This window comes from Pteropus alecto, unplaced genomic scaffold (assembly GCF_000325575.1).
Source record: "Pteropus alecto unplaced genomic scaffold, ASM32557v1 scaffold75, whole genome shotgun sequence".
NCBI classification, from domain to species: Eukaryota; Metazoa; Chordata; class Mammalia; order Chiroptera; family Pteropodidae; genus Pteropus; species Pteropus alecto.
Genome location: NW_006440638.1, coordinates 2,733,050 through 2,753,279, shown reverse-complemented (window position 1 = coordinate 2,753,279; position 20,230 = coordinate 2,733,050). Strand labels below are relative to the sequence as shown.

Genomic DNA, 20,230 nt, shown 5'->3' with positions numbered 1-20,230 from the left:
GATGTAGGCCTTTGCATGCCCATATTGCAAATGAGGAAACTGAGGTTTAGAGAGGTTAAATATATAGACCAAAATCATCTGATTAGTATCTTCCATGTTTTCATCAGATGTTCTGAATCTACTTTTTCTTTCTCCTACTTCAGCGCTTCTCACATCAAAGAATAACTTAGGACAGAGGAAAGGAAATGCATACCCTTAAGCTGTGTCTATGTGCATCTCAAAGCTGCCTGCCCTGAGGGAGCCTAGGTTTCTTTGAAGTGTCCTATTTATATTAAAAATAAATACAGATTTTGAATTTCATTTTTTAATACAGCTGCATTTATTTTAATACTCAATATACTTCAAATTACTTTCTATAAAGTAGAACTGAAACTCCAGGAAACTCCTAGTTTCCTCTGCGGCTTAGTGAACTCTGGCCCACTGTCCCCAGGGCAGACAAAGGAGCAAGGTTCTGTATGTTGATGCCCCATGGATAGGCTCCTATTCATCCTTCAAAATCCAGTTCATTTACTGTTTTAACATGAAGCTTCTCTGTATGGTCGACAAGTCCAGGTTGCTGTCACTGTCCTAGAGAACTCTGAAATATAGCTTAGTCCCCTGACTTGTACTGAAATAGCGGTGTCTTTTCTTTCTTTGACCATGACCTTCATGGATTCACTCTACCTATCACGTATCTTTAAGTACTTTGCACCTGAGAGGAGGCTTGTTAATTGTTTAACAAAGCTTCGAATATGATTGAACACATTATTGTCTTAAACGCTTTTACTTTTCCAAAGGAACTGGTAATTGTCAAAATAAGGAAAATCTACTTCTGAGTCTCAACTTCTCTTAAACACTCTTAAATCTTGCTTTAACAAGTTATGTTAGCTTGATGTTCCCTCAGCATACACACATTTGGTTTGCCTATGCATATACATCCAATTCCCAGTCATATCCCTGTCACATTGATTGACACTGGCATGTCATTCATTTCTTCTCTTGTCTTTGGAAAATGGGGATAATTATATTTGCCAGCTACCACTCAGGAATGTTGCCAGAGTTGACGAAACAGTGTTCTTTAAAAGGCCCTTTTGGAAGTAATATGCCCTAGGAATCACAGTTCCCCATTAAGATGGTTATATTAGTGCTTATTTATTTAGTAGTTGAGTAGAACACTGATATTTCTTCCCAGATAAGTCATATTGAGTTGCCAGATGCCTTAATACTCAAGCTCAAACAGAATTTTGTATCTATAATCTTCTGATAAACTTGGGAATTAAACTTTATACATTTCCTTTCTATGCTTGGGCATTTTCAAGTTGATTACCTCTGTGAACATGCCTGGGGGATTCTTAGCCTAATATTGGTGCATATCTGATATCATAAGTAAAACTACTGCACCAGGGTAAACATATTGATATTTTTGTGTCCCCCATATTATCAACTACTTTAAAATTAAAATACCAATATTGAAATATCTTACTGCTTTTATGAAACATCTATAATTCTTTCATCTCAGAATCTCAAGTCGGTTGCTCCAAATTAACAATACCTTGTATAGGATGATGGACCATCTAAAAACTGAACAGTATGAATTTTTAAATTCTAGTAACTGTCTACAAATGTGCTACCTAATAGCAGCTAGCCACAGATATGAAAAGAAAAAAATTACTTTCTCAGTTGCACTAGCTTACCATTTTAATTGTTCAATATCTCATGTGGCTAGTGCCTGCTATATTGAACATTACAGTTATAGAACATTTTCATCATCACAGAAAGCTCTATTGGACAGTGCTGGTCTATAAGATTTATATCTTAAAAGACTAGTGTCTTTAGTTGAAATATTTTTACCTTTCTGCTCTTCTCATTTGCTTCTGTCTTAAATATTTCCTCCTCATACTGTAATGAAAGATTTTAATTGCCTTTGGGCTTAAAAACAGTCTCATCGCCAAGGCCATGGTTTGAACACAAAGTCTGAGGAAAATGGCATGTGGGATCACCATCTGGAGGTTAGTACAGTGGCAGATCTAACCATTTCTGAGAAATTGTCTAGATTTGGAGTTACTCCCAGAACTCTGATTTAGCAGTTCCTAAGCTTAGAGCAAGTCTGAAAGCAACACAAATCTGTTTTGTATATACAAATAAATTCTCATATGCTGCATGCCATTCTCAGCCTGCCAGTTTCTTCTGGCTGCTCCAGAAAATACAATTCAATAGCACGTTAGTTAACCCGCATACAGGGAATGGGGCATTCTGATTATTGAAATGTTCTGGTTGAGTGATTAACCTGAATTTTACAGAAAAACTGCTGAGGCAAGGGAATTTCTGTCCAAGATGTTATGTTGTGCTACTGTAATTCTGTCTTCCAGATGATCACAGCTGCGTTGCTTCATCCCTCCAGCACTCAGAAATACATCTCTTTGTTAAAATTTTTCAAATATGCAATTGATATACTCTCAAAAATGCCTCATAAAGATAAATCAACAATTGTGTTTCAGACTATCTTAGAAAAAAAGAGTAAACTTAGAAGGAAAAGTAAGATCTTTGTCCAAATTTTACATTTACAACCTTTAAGAGTTTCTGATAACAGGACAGTTTCTTCAAATAGTATAACTTAAAAATATTTATTCATTATTTTATTTTCTTCAGTAATAAATACTTAAAAATGATTACTAGATGTCAGTGTTGCAAAGGCTTCACAAATATTAATTCATTTAATTTTTATAACCACCTCAGAATTAGATATAACAATTCATATACTAATTTTAAAGATGAAGAAATTGAGTCACAGAGAGCTATTGATGGGCCTTAGTTGATCTATCTACCTGAATGTTCACTGGTACAAGAGGTTGTAGCATCAATGAATGAATAACCAGGTTCGTGAAAGAGGACCCAGCTGAGTTAGGTGACTCTGACTTCCCCTACCTATCCCTCCCCAGCTATTAAGGGAGTCAAGATGAGGGGTGAGTATGGGGAATGAAGATGAGGGAATCTGGCAACATTCAGTTTGGCCCAAAGTAGAAAATAGAGTCAAAGAGGTTTTTCCTAATTTTTACTTAATCCTTACCTGTGATGTGTAAGCATATTATGGGTATATATAATTTATTCCAACTTAGTAGATATGACTCTCAAAAATATTTTTTTTTCAATTTAGCAAGTATATATATTGAGCAATGGGCTAGCAATGGGAGAGACAGAAGCAACACAGAAGTGACTAAGTCATCACTGCGATCCTTGATAATTTCCCACCTAATGGGGGAAATAGTCAAACACAAACCAATAATCGTATAAAGTATGTTAAGAAGCACATATGCTAGAAAGGAGGGTCCAAAATGCTGAGAGAACAGAATGGTCAGTTTTGACTGAGAAATCAAAGCAATTTCAGAGATCTAGCCTCAGAGATGAATAAGAATTCAGGCATAAAAGGGGGAGAACATTAGAAATTATATTTGTGAAGTATAAGCCTCTGAAAAATTTTGATGAATACTATGATGGTAAAAAGAGCTCAGTGGAGATATAATAAATAATGAATGGCAGTGTGTGTGTGTGTGTGTGTGTGTGTGTGTGTGTGTGTGTGTGTGAAAGAGAGAGAGAGAGAGTTTTAAAGCTTAAATGTTTTTATTTTCAGGCTACTCAGCTAATAGCAGAGATTGGATTCAAGAATTTCTACATCTCATTTCATTGTAATAAGTAATTTTTTTTGGCCAATTTTATTTTAACTTTGAAATAAGAGCCAATAAACAAATACTAGATAATCAATTTTCACTTTTTCAAATGAGTTTTTCCACAGAGTCTAAAAAATATTTTAAACTTTGGAATAGGATACAGTAGGAAAAACTAAGACTGCATTTCTAAAAATGTTTTATTTTGAAAAAGTTTAAATAAATCCTTGTCAGAAGCTAAAATGTTCGAGCAATACCAATTTCTTTGACCAGAAACACTAAAATAAAATAAACATTTAAAATATGAGGAATGAAAAATTAATCAAAAGAAAAGAAAAAAGTTTACTTCGCTTAGAAAAGTTTCATTGAGGTTCTTTATTTTTATTTTTATTTTTTTTTTGGTTGTTGCTATTAGCTATAAAATGGAATATAGGTTTTACATTTAAAATATGACTTTACAGTTATATTACACTTATGAATTTCTAAGTTTGCATTTTCTTTTATTTTCATCTCTACTAATGTTAATATGCCTCATACAACCTTAGCCACGGTGACATCAAGTGTATTTTTAAAACACAGTTTTAGTGGCCCAAAGGATCATTTTCCTAACTGAACTTTTGTCTTTTTCTGGCAGATGACGTTTGATCCAGAAATCTTCTTCAATGTTCTGCTGCCACCAATTATATTTCATGCAGGATATAGCCTAAAGAAGGTAAATACACAGTTTTCTTCTTTTCAAATCTGACATGCTTGGAATTAGTCTAAACCTTCTCTGTCTAATACACTGGCTGTTAAACACATGCAGCTATTAAGCCCTTGAAATAAGGCTAGTCTGAATGAAGGTGTGCTTTACATATAAAGTACACACCAGATTTCTCAGACTTAGTATTAAGAAAGAATGTAAAATATCTCAGTATATTTTATATTGATTTCATGTAGAAATTGTAATGTTTGGGGTATGTAGGGTTGAACAAAATGTATTATCAAAATTCATATTTCTTTTTTTAAACTTAATATAGCTACTAGAAAAATTTTAAATGACATGCATGACTTACATTACATTTCTATTGGATATTTTATTCTAGATGATTATAATCAAAAAGTTCACTGCTAATTAACATTGGGGTATCCATCAGAGTGAAAATTCAAGAATGCTTTGCTAACATTCAGCTGTTGCTGCTGATAGAAAGTTCAGGTTTACAGTTTCAATGCACTTGCCTGACATTACTTAAATACAGCCTGAATGTGCACATTTTGCAGATTAGTAATTCACATAATAGTGCAAGTGCTAATATCCCCTGTGCTGCAGAGTGAGTCTGGTCTCTATGAGTTTTGAGGCTGCTTTTTCTGCTGCCTACATTACACCTCAAGATTCCTGGACTCCCCTTTTGGGCCTGTCAGTTTCAGCAGCCAGGCTGTTTGTTCCATACTGACCTGATTTTCTTGTGTACTCCAAGCTCCCTCTTGCTGTCAGTCTGACTACTCAGATCCCACTGGAAGGGAGTTTTCCTAAGCAAGCATTTAAAAGAGTTAGAAGGCTAGATTTAGTCAGGTTATTCTTCCTCATCCTCAGCCTCAATACTAGGTATAATTTTGTTGTTGGTTTTTTAAAATAAATTGTTGTAGATGATTAAGGTTTTGTTCTATTGCATTCAGAAGAAAGATAATTTAGAGATCCAATAATAAAAGTCGAAAGACAATTTAAATCTTTTAGAATAGTATTTTTAAAATACTAAAGAGTTCAGGGACAACAAAGCTTCTTGAAAACTCTCTTTCCAAAGTCTTGCATGGGCATTGTCCCAGTCCCTCCCTTTCTTAGGTCAGCTGGATATGGTGGTTGTTTCTCTCAATTCTACTTCATCACCTTCCAGATGTGTTTTTTTTGCCCCTCTGTCTTTTGCAGTGTAGATCAGTTATGTTTCATTTGTACAGTAAAACCAGGAACTGGGGCTCCAGAAACAAAATTTGCCTAAACACTGAGGGAAGGGAGGGGGGCATAAATGTATTTGTATTTTCTGTTACACTAAGAAAAGTGCTAATATATTATTATATTTTTTTTTCTCCCCAGAGACACTTTTTTCAAAACTTAGGATCTATTTTAACATATGCTTTCTTGGGAACTGCCATCTCCTGTATCGTCATAGGGTAAGTGACATTTGGAGCTCAAGTTCCAGGAGGCTGTGAGGCCAGTGTGAAATCTGAGAAGAATCTCACGCTTTCTAACAATGAGTGGGCGAATTGTCTTTTTTTTTTTAGTATATCACATTTTTACACATTTTTATGACTTAATTCCAAGGCTTTGAAGTCTTCTGACAAACACAAGGTTTCAAATCAAAGCAAACTGGAATTTGATTGCTGGATTGTCTCTGTGAATTTTGGACTGCTGACTTAGGCAATGTGGATAACTTGGCTTGAGTTATGCAAAACACTCTGCATTCTTTTTTGGGGGGAGGAGGATTAAATAATGCAGAGAAGCACTCTGCATTCTTTAACTTCTTTACAGGATCTTCCCTGTATTTGACAGGCGTACAGCAGTAACTATATGTCAGAGGTTTTATTTCTAAGGGAAAGTTTACAAGAGAGCAGTCTGAGAAAGACATCTCCAAATATCAGCAGAGTTGTTTAAAGCTGGGATGGCTTTTCGATTGATATACTATAGAATGCAGACTTGTTTGTTTCTCATTATAGTTTATTGGTTATGCTGCTAAACTCCAAGTCTAACTATATAGACTCTGGCTTGCAGCTCATCATAAAGCAAATGTGGTACAAAATGGTAAAGCTAATCCAATTAACTTATAAACCTATCTGATATATTAAATCTTCACTGCAGAAAACATATCCAAAAGCTATGACTGTGATGGTGTGGATGTCCTACATTGTCTGACACAGCCAACTCTATCCTTGAATTTTACTGTATACAACTGTTATATCCTTAACACGGGAACTAAAGTTGAAAATATACTAGTCATTCATCCAGCCTTTCCCTTATGAAGTGTTAGTCTGTGTCACTGGAAGGCTAAGGAGGTATCACTTACTTGTATCTGAAAGCAGGAGGTGAGAAGGTGTGTTAATTTTTTATTGATTCAAGCCTATAACTAAGGCTACATTATATGAAAATGTCCAGCATGGTTAAAGCAGTGAGAAGCTAAAGATTTTAGCACCTGAAGGTAGAGGTTCATAGGAATGTATATTGGAGAACCTCATCAAGTCTAGACACCTACGAGGCCTTTACGCTGTTTGTGACTGAGAGACACAGTGGTATGGATCTTCAATGGAGTATGTTTAGGGGAGGGCTTTCCTGTTCTATGGGTATGCTATAGCTAAATAGTCAAACTTTAAAGCTGTCTAGGGCCTTAGAGCTCTGTGTTATTAAAGTCTCTCGTTCTGAAGATGAAGAAAGTAACATCTTGAGAAGCTAATTAACCATCTCGATCTCTGTCAGATTGTAGGGCCATGGTCAGGACAGAATTCAGAACTTACACTCCTAACCCAGCAGGTCTTGCCATCCTTTCTTCTTCTCATTTCTCCTGAATTCTTATACATCCCAATACATTGTTCCTTCATATCAACAGAAGTCTCTGAGATGTGTAGACTCAACAAATGTTCACTGGTTTATAGCAAAAGATTGATCTTTAGCAGTTCTATGTAATATAGGGATAAGAAATTTATAGTGGTTCCAAATTCTAAAGTTGTGGACAATGCTTTTATCAAATTATGGAATAATCAGTTTTCGTTATTACTCTGTTTCCTTTGTATAACTGACATTAAGTATATTTAAATGTATGCATTTATATAATATGCTTTCACTATCATGAAAAATCTATAAATCTTTTTTAAGTATGACAATGTATAATGTGTATGTGTCTGTGTCTGATATATAATTGAATCGTTATAAAATTTTTCAGTTAGAGAGATCAGATGATATTCATTTACTAGAGTTGAGAACCTCTTCCAATTGATTTTAAGGATATAATCAATAATTTATAATAGTAAGTTATTCGAATAACTTTTAGAACCATGTTCTTTGAACTGAGCTAAATCTGAACACCAAAAATGTTCTTGGTGCCTTCTTAATGTACATCATTAAAGTACAGAAGAGATTGATAGTTCAAAGATTTTGGTAGGAACTTATCTAACAAGGTAAGGGAAACCATTAGTGAACTTTAGCTTGGGGTCATAAGGTCAGATTCGTGTTTTAGGAAGGTCATTCTAGTGGCGGTATGAAGGAGAAATTTTAAAGTGTCTGATAGATGGCAGCCAGACCATTTAAGAGGCAGGTTAGAAGTGATGAGGGCCCTGCCTCAGGCAGTAGCAGTAAAAGTGGATGTGGAGTCCTCTTAAGAGGAATCTTAAGAGGAAATGGGGTCATTGAGGGCAAGTGTATAAACTGAGATGGGAAAGTACCTGGGCAACAGCTCTATCTAAAGAAAGGGAATAGGTGACCACAAAAGACCAAAAAGTATTGGGCCCAAGAAAGGTGAAGAAAACCTTCAAGGCATGTATCTGGATGCCAAAGGAAGAAGCAGAGGAATGGCGGACAGTTCTAACACAGGTGAGGTCAAGTGGGATAGGAAATGATGTATCCATTAGATTCACCCAAGAAGATGATGAATGACTTCATGCTTACCCTCTAGAAAAAGAAGGGAAAAAATACTAGCAAATGTAATTGTTTTGGGTACTGTATGATGAGAAGCAAGAATTTATTTATAGTGTGTTGATCTCCAGATACGATTTCAGAACTTCTAAAGGAAAGGGATAAACTTAAATTCAGGCCAAACCGACACTTCGAGTGACTCCTGTTTGTATGAGTCACTCATAACTTAGGAAATGACCAGTTATGTTTTCTGATAAGTTAATGGTAATAAGAATAGCACAACAAATATTTATGGAGTACTTTATATGTACTCTGCCTTTTTAAAAAGTACTTTACATGGATTAATTTATTTAATTCCTCAACATAATTCTATTAGGTAGATACTATTATTACCCTCATTTAACGGTTAAGATAGCTGAGGTTTAGAGAGAATAACATAATGTTAAGTAATGGAGCTCATATGAGTAACTAAATAGTTTGGCTCCAGAGTCAAAATTCTTAATGTCAAAAATGTGTTTTATTTCTGTTTATTATTGGCACTAAAAACAAAATGTAATAAACTAAAAAATAAAATTGTATAAATTAGCCAATATTTACTAACATGCCACATGTTTCATTAACCCTATAAGAGTTCTCACAGAAATGAGAGGTGTTTTTTTTTTAATTCCATCCAGAAGGAATTCACAGTTTTAGTAAGAAGAAAAGATGCCTGGGTTTATGCAGATATACCCATATTTGCATGAAATAGACAGGAGGAGGGATTCTGGACAGTCAGTTAGATAGGACTCTGAGAAAAATATCATAGAGGAGGTGGATTCTGGGTAGTTATTTAATGGAGAGGGATGCCATCAAGTGAATGTGGTGAACACTGTGTAAGGTTCTAAGTTGGAAAGTAAGCTTCACGGAGTGATGTAAAAGAATTTGGGAACTGAAATGCCGGAGAGTCAGCTGACAGCCATGAAACCCAGAATCAGAAATTTATGAGAATGTAAAGGCCATAAGGAGTGATTGTAGGTCATGAATAAAAATTCAGCTAATAGTCCATAGTCTTCTATAGGTAAACACTGTAGCTAGTCAAACTTCAGGTTGATTTTAGAGCTAGACTCAAATGCGTTATAGAAATTGAGGTCATTGGTTCCATTTAAATAAAAGAGTTCTTAATTTTTATTAACCACATCATTTCAGAAATTAGATATAAACAATCTTTCATGTTACATGGGAAAATTTAACAACATCCTTCTGGAAATAAAATCAGAGAAACCTTTAAAACATTAAGGATTAACTGTTTTTAAAGAATTCAACAAACTTTTCTAGTCCTGTCTCCTATTTTATCACTTAAAAAATATCTTAAAGACATCTCTGTTTTTAAATAAAAGTATTTAAAATATTTCTCTATTCATCTTCTCCATCTTTGGAGACTATTTCTTTACTTTTGACCCTATGTCTCCACCTTTATGTGCCACAGGAATGCATCACCACAATGACAACTACCTAATGCTTCCTGTCAGCATATATATTTAATCCAAAGAAACAATAAATATCCATAAAATGTTTTTTTGAAAAGCAATGAAAGTTATATTCTTTTATTTTTTTCTGTTAAAGATGTGTCAAACACTGACCTATGTTTATTATGTACATTATCTCACTTTATTCTCACAATGCTCCTATGAGATAGGTACTATTATTATCCTTATTTTACGTAGAAGGGTGCTGAGGTTGAGAATTACTCAAGGTTGCACACTAAATAACTGGTAGTAAATGGCAGGGACAGTCTGACTTCAGAACACACACTCTTAGAATCTCCTTGTCTTCCTTCTGATATAATACTTTACAATTCTTGTAGTGTTTTGCAGTTAATAATGATATCTGCTAGGCAGATCAAGCCCTTGATAATTTCAGATTTTTACATTTATCATTATGGCTAGCAGTTTTGAAAAAAAAATGAATGTTTAAGAATTATCAGTGAATATAATTATAAAGTGGAAAAGGAAACTATCATTTCTTACAGTGGATAGTTGGAGAGATGGTATAAAATCATTTTACTTGGTTAGAATTCCTGGACTCTGGGTAACACACTCTGGGAAACTTGGATTCATAAATGTTAGATAGTTTATATTATTCATACCAACATTCCTGTTATGAATGTTAATTTTTCTATTATGAACCTTAATATACATACCACAAAAGCCATGCCTAACACTGCTCATCCATCCTTGAGGCATAGGAGTGAAGAGGCCCTGGAAGCATTTGCTCTGCCCTCTTGTGTCATTGTGCCTGCAGACCTGGGGACCATTAGGCCTAAGTGCCCTTGGCGCTGATTCTGGAAATGCTGTTACTCTGTCATTCTAAGAAAAGGTATGGTGAGGCTTAATAGTCTCAAGATACTGACTCTTAAACCTGGAGGAAAGGACATTTTCTAGTCTAGAACTAAAACCCAAAGACGTATATAGTTCATAGAGGGAGGCCAGGCAATACCTCAGTACCTTAAGCTCTAACCCTGGAAAGAGAATGACTTAGAGTAGCATTCTTCACTCAGAAAACATGGACCCTGAGATTATACATAGAAGGACTTCAGGAAGGTTGTGAACTCCCTGAAATTATCCATGAATTTTTAATGGGAGAGCATCTGCATAGATTTCACTGCTTTTTCAGCTTCTCTAGAGAATTATAATTCACAAACACAAAGACATAGTTGGGAAAGGAAGGACTTTACATATCTTCATATTTAATTAGAATTGAAGAATTCTCTAGGCTGCATTCAGGGTGGCCATAAAGTCTGGAATTATGCATGCTATTATTTTATCTGAAATGTAATAACAATAACCCACTTATTATATATGTATGTATTCCTAGACTAGGTCTCCATCCGGTATATATACCTAAGAGTGGAAGTGTCAGGTGTAAAGGTCTACAAATGAATACTCATTTTTACAAAATAATGCCTAATAATTTTCCCAAGAAATTGTACCAATTTTTCCTCTTAATTTTTGGTAATTTAATATGTGAAATGAAACTATATTGTGGCCTTCATCTGTATTCCCCAGATTATTAATGAAGTTTATATTTTCATATGATACCTGCTCAATCTTTTCATCCATTTTTCTACTGAGTTTTCTTATCATATTTTCATTAATTTGCCAAATTTCTTTATATGTTCCTCATGTTAATCCATATTCAGTTATATATGTTGCAAATATTTTCCCTCATTTTTGTCTCATGCTTTTGCTTTGTTCTTGATGAATAGAAGTTCTTAAATTTAATGTAGTCAAATTTATAATTTTTTTCTTTAATGGTTAGCATTTCTGTATTTTGTTTAATAAATCTTTTACCACTCCAGGTCAGAAAGATATTTTCTTCTCAAGTGTTTTAAAGTTTTGCCTTTTGCAGTAAGTTTATTTTCTAGGACTGATTTTTATATATGAATAAGAAGTGGATATCCAATTAAATTTTTAAAATAAATTTATAAAACTCTGCTTGATTACACTGATTAGTTTCATGTCTGAGAAACTCTGATTCTTCTATTGTTTCTCTTTGTGTATATTTTAATTAGAACAACTCAGGTTGGCAAGCAGTAGCAGAGAGGCAAAGACAGTATTCCCTTGTTAATTCTTATCAACCACAAAGCCCTATATTTTCCCTCTCTCCTCCCATCTATCTTCACTTTCTCTCTTCTTTCTTTCCTCTCTTTTTCCCTCCCACTCAACCATGTTTTCCTCACTGCCCCATGAGACTGTGTCTGGGCTGCTGCTCTCTGAGACTCCATTTTCAGCAGACTGCAAAACAGCAAGGCTCAGAGAGCCTGTGTCGAGTCAGACTAGAAGGCCCCATGCCTTCTATGTGCATTCATTTACTCTCTGGATTTGAAGCGGCACAGTAATAACTATCACAGATGTCAAAGGGAAAAATAAATACACTGCTTCCCTTACACAGCCAAATAAGAAGGAAAAAAAAAATCTCTAATCTGTCAAGTACAGCCTGAGCTGCTTAGCTGTGCCGTTTCTCATATCCATATCACAGCATGCATGGGCTGTATTTCTGGCAGCAGAGAAGACAGTGGAGTTTCTGAGGAAAAGAAACAAAAAAATAAGAAAGAGGGAACTGTAGAGGTATATCAAGAGATATAGTTTGGAGATAAAGGAGGTAAAATCATGAGAGCCATATGGATCTATGCAATAGTCACCAATCTAATCCTATCACAACCTTGAAGATGTAGGGGATAAGAATGACAGAACAGAAAGAATAAAAAATGAAAGCAAATAAAGACTAATTCCAATTTAGGAAGAGAAATGTTGAAAATCATGTAGAAGGAAAAAGATATGTGAGATTGTTGACATGAGGAAAAAAAAGAAATTTCTCATAATAAAATATTCGAGTCTTAGAATGAACAAGTTTAACTTCATTCTTTAGTACTTCCAGGCATAAAGTCAAATATTTTTCTAAATTTGACCAAAATCTGATGGAATAGCTACAGTAAACGTGGCTCAGCTCCCCCTACCCACCCACGTATCATATCCCATTCAGATAAAAGGTAAAAAAATAAAGAAAGTATATCAGTTTCCTATTTCTGTGTAACAAACCACTCCCAAAACTTAGTGGTTTGAGACAACAACCATTTAATTAGTTCGCAATTCTTTGGCACCATAGTTTAGGTTGGACTCAGTTGGGCAGTTCTAGGATTCTCATCTGCCGTCACTCATGTAACTACAGTCATCTGGGGCTTGACTGGGATTGAGTGATCTAAAATGGACTCACTCAGATGTTTGGTAGCTGATTCTGACTGTTAGCTGGTTGGTCTGGGAACTCAGATCATATAGCCTCTCATTCCCCACTAGTCTGGCCCTTGTTTTTTCTCATAGTGGTGTCAGGATAGCATTCCAAGATGATGGAAACAGGAGTGCCAGACCTCTTAAGGCACAATCCCAGAAGTCACCCTATATCACTTCCATCACTTTGTATTGGTCAAATTATCTCAAGAGCAGGCAAGAATCAAGGCATGGGGAAAAGTTTCAACTTTTGATGGGAGCTGTGATAAAGTCACATTGCAAGGGTCATTCATAAAGAAATGGGAATTATTGTGGCCATCTTTCAAATATTCTTCCACATGAAGGAACTGTAAAATATCTTCAGATATATCAAGGTAAGAGCTTGCACTAGAAAATTGGACTTAGAACCTGGCTTGAAACCTATAAATACAGAAGAAAGTACAGTGAAGAACCAAGTAGACCACAGAGGGTCTAACTCATTGGCTTCCTCTGTTAGACTTCCTGGTTGTCCTGAACCAGCAACAATGAATCCCTACACAGATGACTTAAGTGACTTACAGGAAGTATCTTATAATGTTCTGTTTGTATATAAAAATTAATGGAAAAATATATATAAACCTCAAAGGAGATAAGGTAGAGAGCATGCCTCACTAAGATTTTATGCTATCAAAACAAAGGGCATTCATGAAAAATTGACCTTTGCTCAGTTAGAGTGGGTAATTATGGAAATTTTTTATTTAATTTGAGAATTTCAGTCACTTTTTTTTGTTACCAGTGATGCAGAGAATGTGGAGGTAGAAGTGTGGCCATATTATCTGTAAATGCAAAATCTGTGCTGAGGGAGTTTCTTCCACAGCTACACACCCCTTGTCAAGGGCTTCCATGTCTTGGGAAAGAGATTGTTCTATGACATGACCACTGCTAGACCTGTGAGCTAGACCTGGGTCAAAACAGAGATTGCTTTTGATAAATCCTTTCAGAGACTGTCTGACTGTAATTGATACTTTTCTGGACATAAACCAGTATCTCTTCCCTATGCCCCATGGCATGCTGGTTCCTGGAACAAGTTGTTGTCCTGACCCAGGCAAGCAAGTAAGGCATTTTCCCTTACCTGGGATAGTGACACACCAGTACCTCTATTCATCCTGCACTGTTCTATATCATTCCTTGGTGCCTGTCAGGCAGCACAGGGATCCACTCTGTCTTGCCATGACCTAACACATGCCTCATATGTAAGTTTCCCTTAATAAATTCTTAATTGCCAGGTTGGAGTGGCATGCATCTTTTTTTGATCTGTCTTTGCCCTCTACTTACACAGGTAGATTTTTAATCTAGGGGCTTTTCCCTGGGCCTGTGTGCAAGAAGATATGTTATGCCTAGTTTGCATCCACATTTGTCTGGCTGGCAGTGGAGCTTTGGAATAGGGTAGAGCTTTGGAGATGGTAAAAGCTTGATCTTGACAGCTTATTCACTTTATTTGAACAGTTTAAGAAGAAATAAGGTTAAAGAGCTATGCCACATGGCCTTTATTGAATCTTTCTAGGGCCTTGAAGATTAACTTAAAAATAGAAACCCACGAATCCTTCACCAAACTATAAACTACATTACCAAAACTGTCATATTTACCTGTGTGCTTCTCCCTGCTCTCCTTTCTCCCCGTTCTCCTTTCTCCCCGATCCCCAGAGGTAAATCTTATCCTGAATTTTATTTATAGTTTTTCCACATGCGTTCGAGCTTTATTAAAAAGTATCATACTTTATGTTGTTAATCCATTTTCTTTTTTCTCCACTCATGATTTTTTTTAAGATTCATCCATGTTATGGTTTTCAGCTATAGTTCATTCACTTTCATTGATAATATGCAAATGTGTGAATATTTCAGGCTTTACCTAGTCTCCTGTTGTTAGGGTTTCTTCCATTTACAAATATTCACCTGGGCCTACATAAAAGATTCTTTAAGCAATGAACTCGGAGTGAAATGTTCAATATCAAATTGTTTTCCAAGCAGTACCCTTACCAGCAGGTGTACGCATTTCTATTACACCATATTCTCACTAATGCTTAGTATTGTCAGACTTCTTCATAATCAACTTATCTAGCCCTGTGACAATACTAAAATATTTTAATTATCAATGCCTTTTAGTAATTAACTCTTGATATCTAACAGGACAAATCTTACCTCGCTCCTACCCTACAATACACTACATTATTCTTCATTAATGTCATTAATAGCTACGTGATCTTTTTATATGGTAAAAATTTTAGAATCATCTCATTAAAATTCATTGACTCATGTTAGTATTTGGAATAGAATTGCATCAATTCTATTTATGTTATTTATGTTATTGTCCCTTTTTACTTTGATTTTCTTTATGTCTTTCAATAAAGAATGGAGTTTTAACTTAAGAGTCTTATACAACTTTTATTCATTTTTTTCTAAGAATATTGTATTATGAATAATTTCATTTTTGACCCTTTATTTTCCACATGTTGCAATTTAGCCATCTTGATGAGCAAGAAAATGGCTCAGTCCCAGCTGGCCTGAAGTTTACAGTCTATGAGGGAGGCAAATATTCATGAGGAAGTCACACAAACACATGGAAAAGCACAACTGTAGTGTGTGTGAGCAAGGAGAAGTAAATGATGCAAAGAGATTCTAAACTTGGAAGATCTGCTTTAGGGTAGGGTTTAGTATGATAACAGCTTTGATAGGGTAGGTAGAGGGGACTGTGAGAGCACACTTAGGGTGCCAGAAGAGGTTTCTGGGGAAGTGATTTCTAACCTAAGATCTTACGTTTAATTTCAAAAGAGGGAGCCAGGCAAATATCTGGAAGAAGTCATCCCAGACAAAGAGGATAGCATGTGGGAGGCCAGCAGTAAGGTGGAGCTTCAGTTCTTTTCATCTGTAGAAGTCAGAGCATGAACAGGAAACAGTAGGAGATAAAGATGATGAGGTGGGAATTTATTCCAGGGATTTGAGAACTTGTTCTGGAATTTGGACATGATTCTGTAGGCTGCAGTATGCCAAACGGGGGGATATGCACTTTTAAAAGTTCACTGTAACTGGAATACGAAAATGGATGAGAGGTGGTCAAGGCAGGAAGCAAAATAGTAAGTTAGGAGCAAATGGTAGTTTAAACTTGGAGACTACTTGGTTGGATTTGAGAGGTGACTGGAAGATGGAAGTAACAGGGTGTGGCTACTGATCAAATTTAGAGAAATAAAGGCTATTATGGTAACTGTTAATTTTCTGGCTTCAACCGTAAACTGGCTCTGGATTTGACTGTCAAACCTAGCACAATTTGGACATCATGTGCTCTCTCCTTTTATCCTTATCTTATATTTCCTAGTAGATTTAATCTTTTATTTGTCATGCACTCACTTTTAGTAATAACCAATACCTATATTGTAAAGTAAATCGATGAATTAATGAAAAAATTTTAGAAATGCATATTCTTTTATTAATGAAGAGGTAGCAGAAATAACAAAAGTTACAACAGCTAGCTAGCTAGCTTTTGGTGCATTTTTTATGTTCTAGGCCTTGAACTGACCATTTTGCATTTGTTATCTCATTTAATCTTCACAATGAACAGTAGAAATAGATACTTCTATTGTTTCCTTTTTTGTAAGTGAGAATCCGAGGCTCAAATTGCTTAAGTAATTTCAAAGGTGTGACTGACTCCAGAGATTGTATGCTCAACTCGTATTTGCAACTTAAATTACATCCTTGGTGCTGCAGCAGCATCAGCGGTGCTGAGAGCTTGTTAGAAATTCAGAATTTGGGCTGCACCCCAGAACTCTTGAATTCTAATCTGCATATTAACAGAGCTATAATGAATTTTCTATGCTGCACTCCCAAACTGGTAGAGAGATTTAATAATTTACTTAGGATTTAGTAATGACAGACTATAGGAATCAAGATAATTTTAACTTGCATTTACTACATATTATCCAGGCATCAATGAAACTAAACCAAATCAATTAATTTTATAATTTATATCTACAAGATTTATATGGCTATCTGGGAGTGTACATGTGTCTGGGTCAAAAATTGTATGTATGTTGTGAAGATAATTGGTAGAATACTGTTAGTCAGGCTCACAGAGCCATCACAGTGAGAAGTGCCCAATGTTCTGGTCTAAGGGTTTTGGTGCTCCACCTGATTCAGCAATTACACTCTGATGTCATTAAAATAAAGTGGCCCCAATAAAAGAAATAGAAGCCAATCTTAATTACAGCTCGTAAACGCTTTATTGCTCAGTTTCACCCTCAACTTACTAATTTCCACTGCATGAGAGGTAGCTATAAAGATTTCCAATAGACAATCTGCATTATCAACAGAATCATGAATATGAATGATGACATCATTGTTTTAGATTCAATGAACAAGTATAATCTTGAAGTTCATTGCTACTAGATGATAGGTGCCTACAATCTTTATTTTCATATAGTTCTTGACTATTTGCCCTATGGTTGCATCTCCTTCCTCCAAAATCTAAGTGCGATTTCAGCATCTGTATGAATTTGAAGTGATTTTGACTGGATATTTTTTGAACCTCTGTTCCAATGCTTTGTGAAGTAGATTGCTCAGTCATTTCCTCAGCTTTTCAAGGATACTATATCATTTGTTTCTGTCTTCAAATAAGTTCTATGACTATGAGAAATATTGACTATAGCAATGACAATTGCTAGCATTTATTGAGCATTTACTTTGTGCCGGCCGCTATCATGCATTAAGTTCATTCATTATACCAATCCCCCATTTAAAGATTTTTCTCATAAGAATATACATTCTACAATAAAAATTTCACTTTTTTATTAAAACAATTCTTAATTTTCCTTAAATGTTAAAGACAACAAAATATTTTCATAAATATTTTTATTTACAGAATAGACTTACTGAATATTTTCTTTTCTTTTCTTTTTTTTGTTTTTTTCCCTAGGCGAGGCAACCCTTGGTTGACCTCACAGATTGCAAGGATCTTGTCAGCTTACACTCCCTTATTTTTTTATTTTTTTATGCCTACAGCACCTGGTCTTCCTAGGTGGTCTTCCATCCAAGTACTAACCAGGCCTGACCCTGCTTAACTTGCAAGACCAGGTGGGATCAGGCTTGTTCAGGGTGGCATGGCCATAAACTGAATATTTTCTTAATTTACAGTAGAAGCTCAGGTTTCTTAAGAGTGAATGTCCACAGAGACAAAGAGTTAACCCTATTGTAAACTATGGACTTTAATTAATAATAATGTATCAATATTGGCTTATAATAAGGGAAACCCGAAGATTAAGGGGTTATATGGGGACATAGTGTGAAATTTTGAGCACTTTCTACTTAACATTTCTGATACTACTAAAAACAATTCTGTTAATTAAAAAACAAATCCACATTAAAAATTACCCCTTTTCTTTGATAACAAATAGAATATACCAGATATTTTCTGTGGTCCCGGTGGTCTAACACTGGATCGAAACTGGAGAGTTCTTCTCTAAACCTAGGACTCTAACTTTTTTAAGCTTGTGAATGGGATCCCAAAGTCCACTAAGCATATTTTTAGTAGTAGCTCCTTGGCTGACCAGTTTGGCGATGACCCTACTACACTTCTTCTCTATCATTATATCAGCGGTCCTAAGAACAGAACCAGAAGCTGGAATCTATATGGAAACTTTTCCCTCTAGTTTGGCCTTTTCTTTCATTTGGGGCATATTTCTTTGTCTTAGTTTGGCCACCTCCCCGTGTTTGCATGAGGTAGATCTGCTATATTTCCCAGTCTTGGCAGAGTAGCCTTATGTAGTAGGTGTCCTGTGGGGTCCAGTCTGGATGTGGCTTCTTCTTTTATCCTCAGTTATAGGACTTCTATTCAGCTAGCCTTCAGATATTTCTCCAGGGTGATTTTTCTGTAATTTAGATGTAATATTGTTGTGGTCATGGGTGTAGGCATGTACAGTGTTTACCTACTCCATCTTGACAAGCAAAGATGTCCTTTTCATATAGTTTTTTTAAAATGGTTAGAAAATCATTTTTAGGTTGTAGTTTTAAAAAAGTTCAGTCAAACTTCACTAGGTGTTTAAGTAGTTTCTCAGAACAAATCTTAATGTCCTTAAAGTTCATCAGAAAATTACTTAAGCATTTTTATAGGATGGAATTTTTTTCCCCGTTGGGAAATTTTTGATTAAAAAGTTATTTTGACTTAAATAAAATTTGCTTTAAATTTTCTTATTTTGGAGTCGGGGAGAAGAGGGAAGCAGTTTAGTTGGATACCTGGAATCTGGGTTAACTACATTCCTTCCTGCTTTAAGCTTTTCATATTGAATAAGTTTGAGGCAGTGGAGTTGCAAGTATCTCTGATCTTCCAGTTTTAAATGAAAATTGCTATTTCCAGGAAGGGCCCAGTAGAATTGAGTTTTAAGCATGATCTTTGTAATGGGTATGCCAACACCAGCCTGTTATTCTGAGAGAGAGTGGGTCCAGGAAAGAGGAGACTAAAAGACCTTTTAGTGGCCTTCTTTGTTCACCATAGAATTAAATTAATGTGCCTTTTACCAGATAAATGTTCATTTCCTGAATGTTGTGAGTTCTTGTTTTCCCTAAAAGATAATTTTTTTTAAATTGGGAATACATTTTAGCACTTCCATAAGTGAGTTTACAAAATTCTTATGATGCAAAGTGTTCAAACTATGCAGTCTTTCTAAAATAACAAACATATGTTGGGATATATTTTCCTCAGTTGAAGCAACATTCCTACAATAGTATGAAATCCATTCATGTTGAAGTGGAAATAAAATATTGCTTTGGAATATTACTTATGATCTACAAAATCCCCCCCCTTAAAGATTCTCTAGGACTTTTATTTTTACATCTAATAATATTTATGAATCTCTTTGTTTTATTAATTTGAATTTAGTATTTCTTCTTCAATTAGTCAGTTTATATTAGATAGTTTACAAAAAAAATCCATGAGTGTGTAGAAGTTAGAATTATGGGTTATAGCCATTATTTTAAATGACATATTGCCTACTTTCCTTTTTTTAAAAAAAAAAGGGGAAAAAACATAGGGAATGCAGTTGGCATTAATGTAATGGCTAGGTGGAGAGTCAGAGGAGAGAAAGAGCAATTAGGGGGATTGTTTTATAAACTATATAAATGTCTAACCAATGTGTACTTGAAACTGTATACTTGAAACTAATAATAAAATCAAATTTAAAATAATAATAATAAAGGGGAAATATTACAAA

General features: G+C 35.1%; 1 protein-coding gene and 1 pseudogene across 1 annotated transcript in view; one reads left to right on the top strand and one right to left on the bottom strand.

Annotated features, from left to right (window-relative positions):
* SLC9A9 (solute carrier family 9 member A9) overlaps positions 1 to 20,230 on the top strand; it is a 496,385-nt gene that overhangs the window by 35,840 nt on the left and 440,315 nt on the right. Inside the window, exons 3-4 of the mRNA XM_015593644.2 lie at positions 4,276 to 4,353; positions 5,710 to 5,786. Of these exons, the coding sequence (XP_015449130.2) occupies positions 4,276 to 4,353; positions 5,710 to 5,786 (155 nt within the window). The remainder of the gene's footprint in view (positions 1 to 4,275; positions 4,354 to 5,709; positions 5,787 to 20,230) is intronic.
* LOC112484403 lies at positions 18,018 to 18,136 on the bottom strand (annotated as a pseudogene).